The sequence below is a fragment of the Homarus americanus genome, unplaced genomic scaffold (genome assembly GCF_018991925.1).
Source record: "Homarus americanus isolate GMGI-L3 unplaced genomic scaffold, GMGI_Hamer_2.0 scaffold23578, whole genome shotgun sequence".
Lineage (NCBI taxonomy): Eukaryota > Metazoa > Arthropoda > Malacostraca > Decapoda > Nephropidae > Homarus > Homarus americanus.
Window position 1 is genome coordinate 280925 of NW_024733231.1, and position 13798 is coordinate 294722.

At 46.6% G+C, this 13798-nt stretch overlaps 1 protein-coding gene across 3 annotated transcripts in view; it reads right to left on the minus strand.

Annotated features, from left to right (window-relative positions):
• The window catches only part of LOC121869520 (roquin-1-like), a 141989-nt gene that overhangs the window by 97053 nt on the left and 31138 nt on the right, over nucleotides 1-13798 (minus strand). For all 3 annotated transcript variants that reach the window (XM_042370876.1, XM_042370875.1, XM_042370874.1), the window contains exon 4: nucleotides 8932-9168. In XM_042370876.1, the coding sequence (XP_042226810.1) occupies nucleotides 8932-9168 (237 nt within the window). The remainder of the gene's footprint in view (nucleotides 1-8931; nucleotides 9169-13798) is intronic.

A 13798-nucleotide genomic window follows, 5' to 3' on the forward strand; every position in this document is an offset into this window, starting at 1 on the left:
CACACACACACACCCCAACATCACACACACACACACACGCCTAATAAGTCACCTGGTCCCGATGAGATATTTAGCAGAGTATTAAAGGAATGTAAGAGCTTAGTATGCCCTTAGCAAAGTTGTTTAACATGTCATTAAAAACAGGTGTAGTACCAGAATCCTGGGGATAGCGAATGTAATACCGATTTTCAAGAAGGGATAGATCACTATCCTCAACACAGCCAATCAGTCTAACATCAATAGTAGGCAAATTACTGGAAGCAATCATTTCAAACTCTATTCGAAATCACCTGAGAAGCACCGATTGATCAATGATTCCCAGAAATGGCTTCTACAAGTGGACGTTCTTGCCTAACTAATCTATTAACATTCTTTTCATCAGTTTTCGAACCGGTGGACGAGGGGCAATTATGATGTGGTATATCTCGACTTTAGCAAAGCCTTCGACAGAGTCCCCACGAAAGACTAATTAGAAAGGTAGAATCTCATGGCATCAAAGGTGACATCCTAAATGGATTAGGGCGTGGTTACAGGACAGGAAACAGCGAGTGAGCATTAACGGCACTAAGTCCCATTGGAGCAACGTCACAAGTGGAGTTCCCAAAGGCTCAGTACTTGGACCATTATTATTTATTATATACATAAACGACATAGATATCGGCATTGACAGCAACATAAGTAAATTTGCTGATGACACTAAAATAGGACGTGTTATCAAATCTGACGAGGACTCGACAAAACTACAGGAAGATCTAAACAAATTTTCGAATGGTCTGAAAATGGCAGATGAAATTCAACGTCGACAAATGTAAAGTACTCAGTATAGAGATGTAAACAGGAAACCAGATACCAGATGAACAACGATGCCATAGAGAAATCCGACTGCAGAGAGATGAGTAATGATAAGTAGGAACCTTAAGCCAAGTAAACTATGTGTTTTTGCTCGTAACAAGGCTAATAAAGTACTTGGGTTCATACAAAGGAGTGTTAGTTACAGGACTAGCGAGGTCATCCTAAAACTGTATCTTGCTCTTTGTGAGACCACACCTGATTACTCAGTTCAGCTCTGGTCACCGTATTACAGAATGGATATAGAATCCTTGGAAAGAATTCAGAGGAGAATGACAAGACTAATCCTCGGCATTAGGAACCTTGAGTACAGAGACAGGTTAAAGCATCTTAATTTGCACTCCTTGAGAGACGAGAGCTAGGGGCGACCTGATAGAGGTGTATAAGTGGAAGGCAGGGCTAAAACAAAGGGACATTACAAAGGTACTCAACCATCCAACCAGGAGCGAACTCGTAACAATGGTTTTAAATTAGACAAATTTAGATTTCGGCGTGATATAGGTAAACACTGGTTTGAAACAGAGTAGTGATGAATGGAACAAGTTACCAAATATCATCATTAACTCGAATACGCTGAATTGCTTCAAACATAGGTTGGATGCTCATATGAGCAACCAGGGGTGGGTGTAAACAGGACTGCCCAGTATGGGCCAATAGGCCCGCTGCAGTTTCTCCCATTCTGTGTTCTTGTGTTGATCACACATCCCAACATATCACACAAACACACACACACACACACACACACACACACACACACACACACACACACACACACACACACACACACACACACACACAGACCCCATCACACACACACACACACAGACCCCATCACACACACACACACACACACACACACACACACACACACACAGACCCCAACATCACACACACACACACACACACACGCACACACACACACAGACCCCAACATCACACACACACACACACCCACACACCCCAACATCACACACACACACATACAGACCCCAACATCACACACACACACACACACCCACACACCCCAACATCACACACACACACATACAGACCCCAACACATCACACACACACACACGCACACACACACGCACACACACACACACACACACAGACCCCAACATCACATACACACACACACCCGAACATCACACACACCCACACACCCCAACATCACACACACACACACACACACACACACACACACACACACACACACACACACACACACACACACACACACATCTCACAAACACACACACACACACACCGACCACGGACGGGTCAAGAGGTCAGGACGCACCTGGCGCTGCTCAGCAGCAGCCACGTCAACTGTTATGTTGGCCCATCCTCCCTGAACCTCCTCCCCACCCAAATACCTCTTGCCAAAGTTACTATTCTCATCAAAAGGAATGGAACCAGTGTTGAATAGTGGTGAACAGCGCTTAAGTCAGTGAAAAACAACTCGGCAGTTGAGCTCCACCTCAACCTTCACACAGTGAGGTCCCAGGTACCCAGTGATAATTCCCTGAGACTCTACGATAGAGGCCTGGGACCACACCTCACCCACTTCAGTGAGTGAAGTCCTGTGACAACTGACCACGTGGTGTCCCCATGATGCAAGGACACCACAAAGTGAATGAGTTGCTACAGCATCATGAAGTTCCCTCATAACAACCATCTGTGAGGGAATCACTACACCACGTGATGCCCTCATACACCATCTGTGAGGAATTATTACACCACATCACGCCCCTCATACACCATCTTAGAGGGAATTACTACACCACATCAGGCCCTCATAAACACCATCTGTGAGGGAATTACTACATCATCAGGCACCTCATACACCATCTAGGCCCCTCGTAACACCATCTGTGAGGAAATTACTACACCACGTCAAGCCCTCATAACACCACCTGTGAGAACTAGTACTCCACGAGATGTCCCCACATAACGCCATCTGTAGGAGAGCACTACACTACATGTCTGCTGTTCAACACCTCAGCTCACATGATCCGCCGTGTAAACATTAATCTGTATGTTCACTGTATGTTCCTTCACCTTTCTAATGAAGGCTTTGTTAAACCACCAATGTATGTAAAGTCATTTATGTCCAATGTATATTTTCAGCCTTCGGGCTGCAAAATCTTTCAATAAAACCGCTTTATTATTATTATAATATTATTAACACACACAAACACACTTGCAGAAACGTAAGACATCACTGGCCGCTGCCCTTGTGGACTCTAGACCTTGACCTTGCTGATCACTGCACTGTTATCAACAAGGCTATTGCACTAGGGGCCCACCAACCTGGTCTCATGGCTCACAGATTTCTTGAGTGGACGTCACCAAGCAGTGAGGTATCAGGATTGGTCTCCACATTCCAACACCTCACCTGCGGTGTTCCCCAGGGGACCAAGATGGGACCACTGTGCTTCTCATCCTGATCAACAACGCTCTATCGGACACTCTCACAGGTGGAAGTACGTGGATGACTGCACTGTGGGGCTCTTGTGGACAACACCGCACCAGACTACAAGGCACCCTGACAGGCTAAGCAGGCATGACTACGGAGAACAAGGTCACCATCAACCACACCAAAACCGTAGTCATGCACATCATAACGCCACCACTCCAGTGCAAGCCCCAGCAGTCACAGTGGGTGCCCATCCTCTCCAGCTGGTGCAGCCCGCCAACCCTGGGTGTAACTATAGACAACAAACTTGACTGGGAGCATATGTAAATAACACAGTCAAGGAAGCCTCGTACCGTCTCTACAATGCCACGACGACTTAAGTCACTTGGGACACCCATGCCAGAGCTGAGGACCATCTAGAACGCCTTATTCTCCCAAACTAACGTATGCGCCACGAGCCTGGTCGTCTCAACTCCACCCAACGTCAGCTAGAGAAGGTACAGAAAAGGGCCTGCAGAATCATGCCTCGGCGCAGAATACTCCGGCCACACCCAACGCTCTCCACCCTGGAAATGCCATCCCCAGTGACCCTCCACCACCAAGCACTGGAAGGGTTTGGCAGTGGACTACTGCACCACACCCCTCGTCATCGCCACCTCCTGCCACCTGCAGCCCCCACCCAACCCACGCAGTCCGCCACTACAAATTCCCAGGCCATAAGAGCACGCATCGAGAGATATAAGAACAGCACTATCCCATCTATTGTTAAAATAATAAACAACTCCCTGATTTAGTACCGTACAGCCCTGTAAAAGCATTCAATGCATATTATATCATTATGTCTAAATCAAATGTAAGTCTGTATATTTTCAGACACCGGCTGCAACTCTATTAATAAACCGTTTGATATTATTATTATTACTACACACACACACACACACACACACACACACACACACACACACACACACACACACATACACACACACACACACCACTCACACACACACACACCCCAAAATCACACACAGACCCCAAAATCTCACACACACACACACACACACACACACACACACACACACACACACACACACACACACACACACACACCACCCACACCCCAACATCACACACACACACACACACACACACACACCCCAACACCACCCACATCCCTAACACCAATCACACACACACACACACACCCGACCCACGCACCTCTCACTCCACCCACACATCCCTAACACCAATCACACACAACCACACACCACCCACGCACCCTAACACCACCCACACATCCCTAACGCCAATCAACACACACACACAGACACACCACCCACGCACCCCAACACCCACCTACACATCCCTAACACCAATCACACACACACACACATCCCTACCCAATCACACACACACATCCCAACACCAACCCACACACACATCCCAACACCAATCACACACACACACACAGACACACACCAACGCACCTCAACACCACCCACACATCCCTAACACCAATCACACACACACATCCCTAACACCAATCACACACACACACACATCCCTAACACCAATCACACACACACACATCCCTAACACCAATCACACACACACAGACACACCACCCACGCAACATCTTGACACCACCCACACACCCCAACACCACCCACACACCCCCAACACCACCCACACACCCCAACACCACCCACAGACCCCAACACCATCCACACACCCCAACACCACCCACACACCCCAACACCACCCACACACACCCCAACACCACCCGCACACCCCAACACCACCCACACATCCCCAACAACTACCCACACACCCCCAACACCACCCACACACCCCAACACCACCCACACACCCCAACACCACCCACACACCCCAACACCACCCACACACCCCAACACCACCCACACACCCCAACACCACCCACAGACCCCAACACCACCCAGACCCCAACACCATCCACTCACCCCAACACCACCCACACACACCCAACACCACCCACACACCCGTAACACCAATCACACACCCTAACACCAATCACACACACACACACATACACACACACACACACACACACACCCAACACCACACACACCCAAACAACACCCACACACCCCAACACCACCCAGACACACACCCCAACACCACCCGGACACACACACCTCGAACAACACCCACACACCCCAACACCACCCAGACACACACACACCCCAACACCACCACCCCCACACCCCCAACACCCACACACACACCCAACACCACCAACACACACCCTAACACCACCACACACACACACACATACACACACACACACACCCCAACACCCACACACCCCAAACAACACCCACACACCCCAACACCACCCAGACACACACATCCCAACACCACCCACACACCCCGAACAACACCCCACACACCCCAACACAACCCAGACACACACACCCCAACACCACCCCCCACACCCCAACACCACCCACACACCCCAACACCATCCACACACCCCAACACCACACACACACCCCAACACCACATACACCCCCAACACCACCCACACAACCCCAACACCACCCACACACAACACCACCCACACACCCCCAACACCACCCACACACCCCCAACACCACACACACACACCCCAACACCACACACACCCCCAACACCACCCACACACACCCCAACACCTCACCCACACACATCCCCAACACCACCACACACCCCAACACCACCCACCCACACACACACACACACACACACACACACACACACACACACACACACACACACACACCCAATACCACACACAACCCAATACCACACACACCCCTGAACACCCACACACGCACAACACCACCCACACCCCCCAACACCACCCACCCACACACACACACGCACACCCCAAACAACACACACACACCAACACCCCACCCAGACACCCCAACACCACCCACACACCCCCCAACACCACCCACACACCCAAACACCACCCACACACCCAACACCACCCACACAACCCCAACACCCACCCACACACCCCAACACCCCACCCCACACACACTCAACACCACACACACCCCCCCAACACCACCCACACCCAACACCACCGACACACCCAACACCACCCACACACACACACACCCTCAACACCACACACACCCCAAAACCGCCTACACACCCAACACCACACACACCCCCAACACCACCCACACACCCAACACCCTCAACACCACACACACCCCCAACATCCACACACCCCAACATCACCCACACCCCAACATCACCCAGCCACACCCCTGCCCACCCACCCACACCCCACCACCAGACACACCCCACCACCACCCACAATAACCCACAATCCACACACCCCAACACCACCTGGCCACCCCAGCCACCACCCACACACCCTCATCACCACACACACCCCCAACACCACCCAAACACCCCAACACCACCCACACACCCCAACATCACACACCCTACCATCAATGCCATTAATTCCCTAAATACCCACCTACACTCCCAACACCCACCTGCACTCCTAACACCCACACACCCCAACACCACCCACACACCCTAACACCACCCACACCCCAACACCACCCACACACCCCTGCAACATCACCCACACACCCAACACCACCCACACACACCTCCAACAATCTCACCCACACACCCCAACACCACACACACCCCACCACCCACACACACACACACCCCAACACCCACCCACACACCCACACCCCAACACCACCCACACACCCACCACCCACACCCCAACATCACCCAAGCACACCCCACCACCACCCACACCCCACCACCCACACACCCCCACCCACCCACACACCCTAATTCACCCACACCCCCAACACCCACACAACCCAACACCACCCACACACCCCAACACCACCCACACACCCCAAAACCACCCACACACCACTCAACACCACCCACACACCCCAACATCACACAATAATAATAATCTCCAACACCACCCACACACCCCAACACCAATCTAACACTACCCACACACCCCAACACCACACCACACAACACCCAACACCACCCACACAATCCCAACACCACCCACACACCACACACCCCAACACCACCCACACACCACTAACACCACCCACACACCCACACACCCCAACACCACCCACACACCCCAACACCACACCACACCCAACACCACCCACACACCAACACCACCCACACCACACCACCAATAATAACTTCAACCCCACCCAAGACACCACCAACCACAATCCCCAACACCACCCACAATAACCACCAACACACACACACACCCCCAACATCACCCACACAACCCCAACACCAACCACACAATCCCAACACCCACACAATCCCCAACACCACACCCACACACCACCAACACCACCCACACACCCCAACACCACCCACACACCACTAACACACACACACACACCCCCAACATCACCCACACACCCCAACACCACCCACACCCCAACACCACCCACACCCAACACCACCCCAACACCACACCACCCAACACCACCCACACACCCCAACACCACCCACACACCACTAACACACACACACACACATCCACACACCACACACCACCCACACACACCCACCACCCCCACACCACTCCAACCCACACACCACCAACACCACCCACACACCCCACACACCACCAACACACCCAACACCACACACACCCAACATCACCCACACACCCCAACACCACCCACACACCCCAACACCACCCACACACCCCAACACCACCCACACACCCCAACACCACCTACACACCCGAACACCACCCACACACCACTAACAAAACACACACACACACACAGACACACACAGGAATTAAAACGCATCCAGAGTGAGGGTCTTAGTGTATGACATAAATTTGTGTGTGGTTAACATCACAAGTGGGTGATGCGTGGTGGTGAATTAATGTCAGCTGTTAAGCACTTGGCAACACTCCTTTCTCTTATCACCCACACATGTCTGCTTTCTCACGTCATATTTTAAAATGTTATGTAACATAATGTTGAAGAGATACAATTTTGCTCATTTATACTTATACTTACCACAATTTCCCTCAAAAATAATTTAGTTTTTGTCTTTATTCAAGACATCTTCAGGTCATGAGACCCACTAATCCCCCACCCAACAATGGGTGACCTGACGTTCCATCAGCAGGTCAGTAAAATGAGACCACTAATCCCCCACCCTACCTTCACCTGACATTGCATCCCACTAATCCCCCACAGCTCCATGGAAGTGGAAAATATCAGTCTTTGCTGTAACACAGATTCATTCACGCCTGTATCATATACAGTAGTTTTAGTTTTTTAAATATACAGTATTTATTTAACCAAACTTTTAGATAAACTTATCAGGATTATTATACTGTAGTAAAGAAAAGGAGTTTCTAACTTAATTAAAATTGCATGGAGATCGGCCATCATATAATTGGGGCTAACCCATCCAAGCAAGGAAAACAGCAGTAAAGCCTCGACGAGGACTCAGGCATTATATTGTACAGTACATGAAGTCTTTAAAATATACTAAATATCATTCCATTCAAAATCTCCAGAACCTGTTAGCCTTTACTTTACAATATATGAATGTCCATTACAGTACTAGTCTTACCTGGTCCAAGAAACTGGCATCCTCTGGCTCTCACTGCTGCCCATAGGTTAGCTGAGAGTTGTTGGTGGTTCTGATGCTGTAATATGAGTTCAGTGACTGTCCGTTCACCCAAGGATCGAGCGGCACGAACTGCCCTGGCCCGCCCCTCATCTTCCACCAGCTGACAGTTAATGAGAGTCACCAGTTTCCTTTGCATTGGTCGGGACAGAAGTGATGTAGAGCCATTTGTTCCAGTGCCTGAAGAACAAATATTAAAATGTTATCTGATGGGGGAGAAGTAGTGTAGAGCCATTTGTTCCAGTGCTTGAAGAAAAAATATTAAAATGTTATCTGATGGGGGAGAAGTAGTGTAGAGCCATTTGTTCCAGTGCTTGGAGAAAAAATATTAAAATGTTATCTGATGGGGGAGAAGTAGTGTAGAGCCATTTGTTCCAGTGCCTGGAGAAAAATCTCTGCTACTTCTAAAAAGCATGTAAAAAAAAAAAATAAATCACAAAATGAATGCGCCAAACTGAGAGCGTCTTATCACATGATCAGGATTGTTAACACTGTGTTGGGTCTTAACATTTAGTGTACTCACACATTTACCACTGTACTGTAATTCCTTGACAAAAAAACTTACTTTAAAGACAAATTAGCCTTAATAAATTGTAAGGCTATGAGACAAAAATGGTTTACCCTTCTGATTCCTATAATGAGGCTTGACTCAGTACTAAAGTTTAGTAAACATACAAAATGATTATAATCACAGATAATCCGAGATCTACTACAGGTATCCCTCGCTACACTAATGTTCACCCTCTCAATATTTGCTTATACAAATTTTTTATTCTTACACACCATTCTCACTACGTATATGAAAGCTACTCTTGCCTATACACATATGTTCCCTTATGGCAATGTATCAAATCTATATTTTAATTTTTTTTTATGTGTTAGGCACTAAATTACAGTACTTGGGTAGGTTTTTTGATGTTTATGAACCTTAAAAAAAATATAATACAGTGATCCCTCGGTTAATGAGAGCCTCGTTTAACGAGATTTCGGTTAATGAGTTACCTCCCATAAGATTCTTAAATTCGGTTAACGAGCAATCCCTCGGATAACGAGTTTCTTACGAGCCGACCTCAACAAGTTTTGGCTTGCACTGGGCGGTCAACCGGCTGTAGTATTAGTCCGCCAATACATTAATCGGTTTTAGGGCTTAAATTCCTTACTATTTTAGTAAACATCAAGAAGTTTATACTATTCAATAATTTTAAAAGTTTAATATTAAATTTTTTAGTCATTTTAACAATTATTGAACTTAATTGAAGGTAAAGAAATTAACTTCATGCGCGCCATCCAGCCTGGCAACACACCAAACAGGCGCCAGTCTCTCTCTCTTTTCAGTGGAGGTAACATCTTGCTTGAGACTCTCTTCAACTAAATGCTTTTTTCTGTGTTTGCAAGCAAATTATTGGTCATTTTGAAATTTAATTTACATATTGACAATATATAATGCAGTGCAGTGTTGATTTAAAGAAAATAATCTTGAATTACACCAAGAGAACTAAAATTTTATGGGTTAAAATGGCACCATGGGGTGACTTCTCTTCCACCCCAATGCCTTCTCTTCTCCCTTCTCCTCCACCCCCATTCTAATTCCTATCATTATCATCATCCAGGAGCCTTCTACATACACACCTCAAAGTAAGTTTACTTTTCTACCTTTTTTGTTGAATTTAGGCAATTTTCGGTGAGCTGGAACCAATTACCCAAAAACCCATTGAAACAATGGTTTCGGTTAACGAGTTTTTCGGTTAACGAGCAACCTGCTGGAACGGATTGCGCTCGTTAACCGAGGGACCACTGTACCTGTATTGGGATTTTCTTGTCATTGGAGAACCAAAACCTATTTTTCCCATTTGTTGTTATTTGATATATGAATATTCAATTACCAAATCCATTTGCAGAGTGAGGGATACCTGAAACTGGATAATCAAACATCCATTAACTCTTCAAACAAAAATTACAGTTGTTAATACAGTAAACTATTGGAATTACAAGGTGGATAGGTTTCTGGAAAAGACCATACAAAGTGAATCTGTGTAAAGAAGTACCTCGGGCCTATAGGAAAGAGGGAGTTAGGTCCTCACTGCAGTAAGCCCTTGATAACTCGGAATATATGGGGCTCGAACCATTCCGAGTTATCAAGGCACTTTCCTCCAATTTTTTTGTCCCAACCCAATACAGGCAAACATCAATAAACGACGGGGTTAGGTTCCTGTAAACCCAGTGCTAAGTGAAATATCATAGATAGGGAGCATTATAACATGGGGCTCAGTGGGATACGCTCCCAGCTAGTCCCCAAACACACATGTACAGCGGTGATATCTTCGTTAGCCGGAACAATTGGTGCAGAGCACTTCCATGAATGAGAGATTTTCGGGTAACGAGACGACTCTCTCAAAACCGGAAAAATCCTTCATCCCCGGAATTTTCTAGGTAATTGAAAAATTTTCTTGTTAGCCCCAGAATGATGCATTATTTCATCTCTCAAGGCCGAAAAAAATCTCTCATTCCCGGAATTTTCCGGGTAATGGAAAAATATTTTCAAAATTTCCATAAATTGCACATTACATCATCTCTCAAATCTGGAAAAAAACTCCCCCATCTCCGGAATTCTCTGGAATTTTCTGAGTGTTCGGATACCATTCAATTCCGGCTATCAGAGAGTTCCGGGTCTGACGGATTCCTGCTAATGGAGATATTACAGTCTCACCGACCCAAAAATTCCTACACTTATAAATCAATAGAAAACAAGTAACATTCTTGAGGTATTCATATGCAAATTTGCGTATAATCTAAATTATCGCTTTAGGGTTTTCATACACATATTTGCGAATGAACTAAAAAATGACAATAAAAAATTTTGTTTGCATATGAATGCTAGATATGCAAGACACATATTTGGCAATGTCGGTGTAATCTAGCACCTACATATACACTGCCTCCAAGGTTATATGAGTGACCACACCAGTCACCCCTTGTAGTTCAACAGCACAGGACGTAACTTTGATCCACATTACCCACACATTTTCTCGTGGCTTGTGCTGATTTTTTGTTCATTGAAGTGATTTCATTTATTGATAACAATGTTGTAATAGTTTTGAACCAGGCCTTGTGTTGCTGGCGAGGATAGAGGGGTGGGAAAATGTAAAAAGTACAAGGAGATTACACCATGTGGAGATGTGTGGTGCCACCCGAGGCCTCTCCCAGTGTCCCTGGCCCTTCAAAAAGCAGTCCTTGTGCTAAAGGAACTGACCGGTATGTCATTGTGGTTAGAAGGAAAAATAAATAAGTGTTGCACAAGTGGCATCTCAGCCATCGCAGTGTAACTTACCTCGTGACAGCTCTTCTCCCTCACTAGTGCGCACTACCCGTACTCTCACTAAAACTAGATTTGGTCACCTTGTTCAGGCTAAGTACAGTACGCCACTGTGGGGCTTGAAGGAGGAGGGGAAAGGGCGGGATGGGAGAGGTACACACCAAGTGCCCCAACATCTGACAACATGTAACTAATGAAATTTATTAATTAATTTATTCATTTATATATTTATATTTTTTTTACAGGGAATAGCCCACCCGGGCACAGGTCATCGACTCACAACGGGGCCTAAGGGGTGAAAAAATAGGAGTAAAAAGAAATTAAAAACAGAAAAGAAAACGATTATATTAATCTACACCACGACAATACTTTTTAAAGTGAGACAGATTGTATGAGTATGGAAACACAGAAGGTAGAGCATTCCATTGTTTGGCTGTGTCAGGAAAGAAGGATGTACCATAACGGGTTTTTCTAGTGTGACCGACATCCACAGAGAAACTGTGGGCACAGCGGGCAAGACGTGTGTTATGAGTCCACGGCCTTGCCGGCGGTACACAGGATGCTAAATCCACCGAACATTGCCCATTAAAGTACCTGTAAAAGAGAGAGAGTGAAGCAACAGTGCAGCAAAGAGAAAGGGAAGAAAGATTATCAACTAAAGGAGGAGAGTTAATAAGACGAAATGCCTTTGATTCCACCCTATCTAACAGTTGGGCAGAAGAAGAGCCACCCCAGATATGAGAACAGTACTCCAAGTTAGGATGAAAGAATCCCTTAAACTTGAAGCAACTGCTCAGGAGTGAAGTAGCTATGGCAGGGGTGTCAAACTCATGGCCCGCAAGATGGTCAGGTGTGGCTCGCGGGATGACGGTAAAATTTATCAGCTCGTGAAATTATGATAGAAATAGATATGAAGTACCGAACCCGTATTACTGATAAGCACTTGGATGCCATCCTCCGACTTGGAATGTCACCTTTGCAGCCAAATATAGAAAAACTTGTGGAAAAAAAATGCTTGCAGTGCAGTGGAAAATGAGGTCAAAGTTGTGAGTTGCATGATAGTTCTTGTTCTGCATGTACATAATATAACAGCCATAACAAGATTGAGCTCTTAAGTTTCAAAACACAAGTGGAATTCTATAATAAATTGTAGCCCAAAAATAATGCATGTAGTATATGCCTTTTGCTATCCTATTATTAGCATTAATCATGTTTATTAAGTAAATTGAATTTTACCTACAGTACTTAAGACCAGACAAACCCAAATGAGGTATTCCTGGTAAACTAGGTAAGGCAATGTGTGAAGCAGTAAACTTCAATCCTGCAAATATGTGATATAGCACTTGTGTTGGCCCTGAAGAGGGTAACTAAAATAAGAATTGGCCCTCTAAAGGTTTTGAGTTTGATACCACTGAGCTACGGCATCTGTACAGCATTCCCAGCTTTCAGGAGGCATCTTTAGCATTGTTGTGGATGTGTGGCTTCCATGACATATTA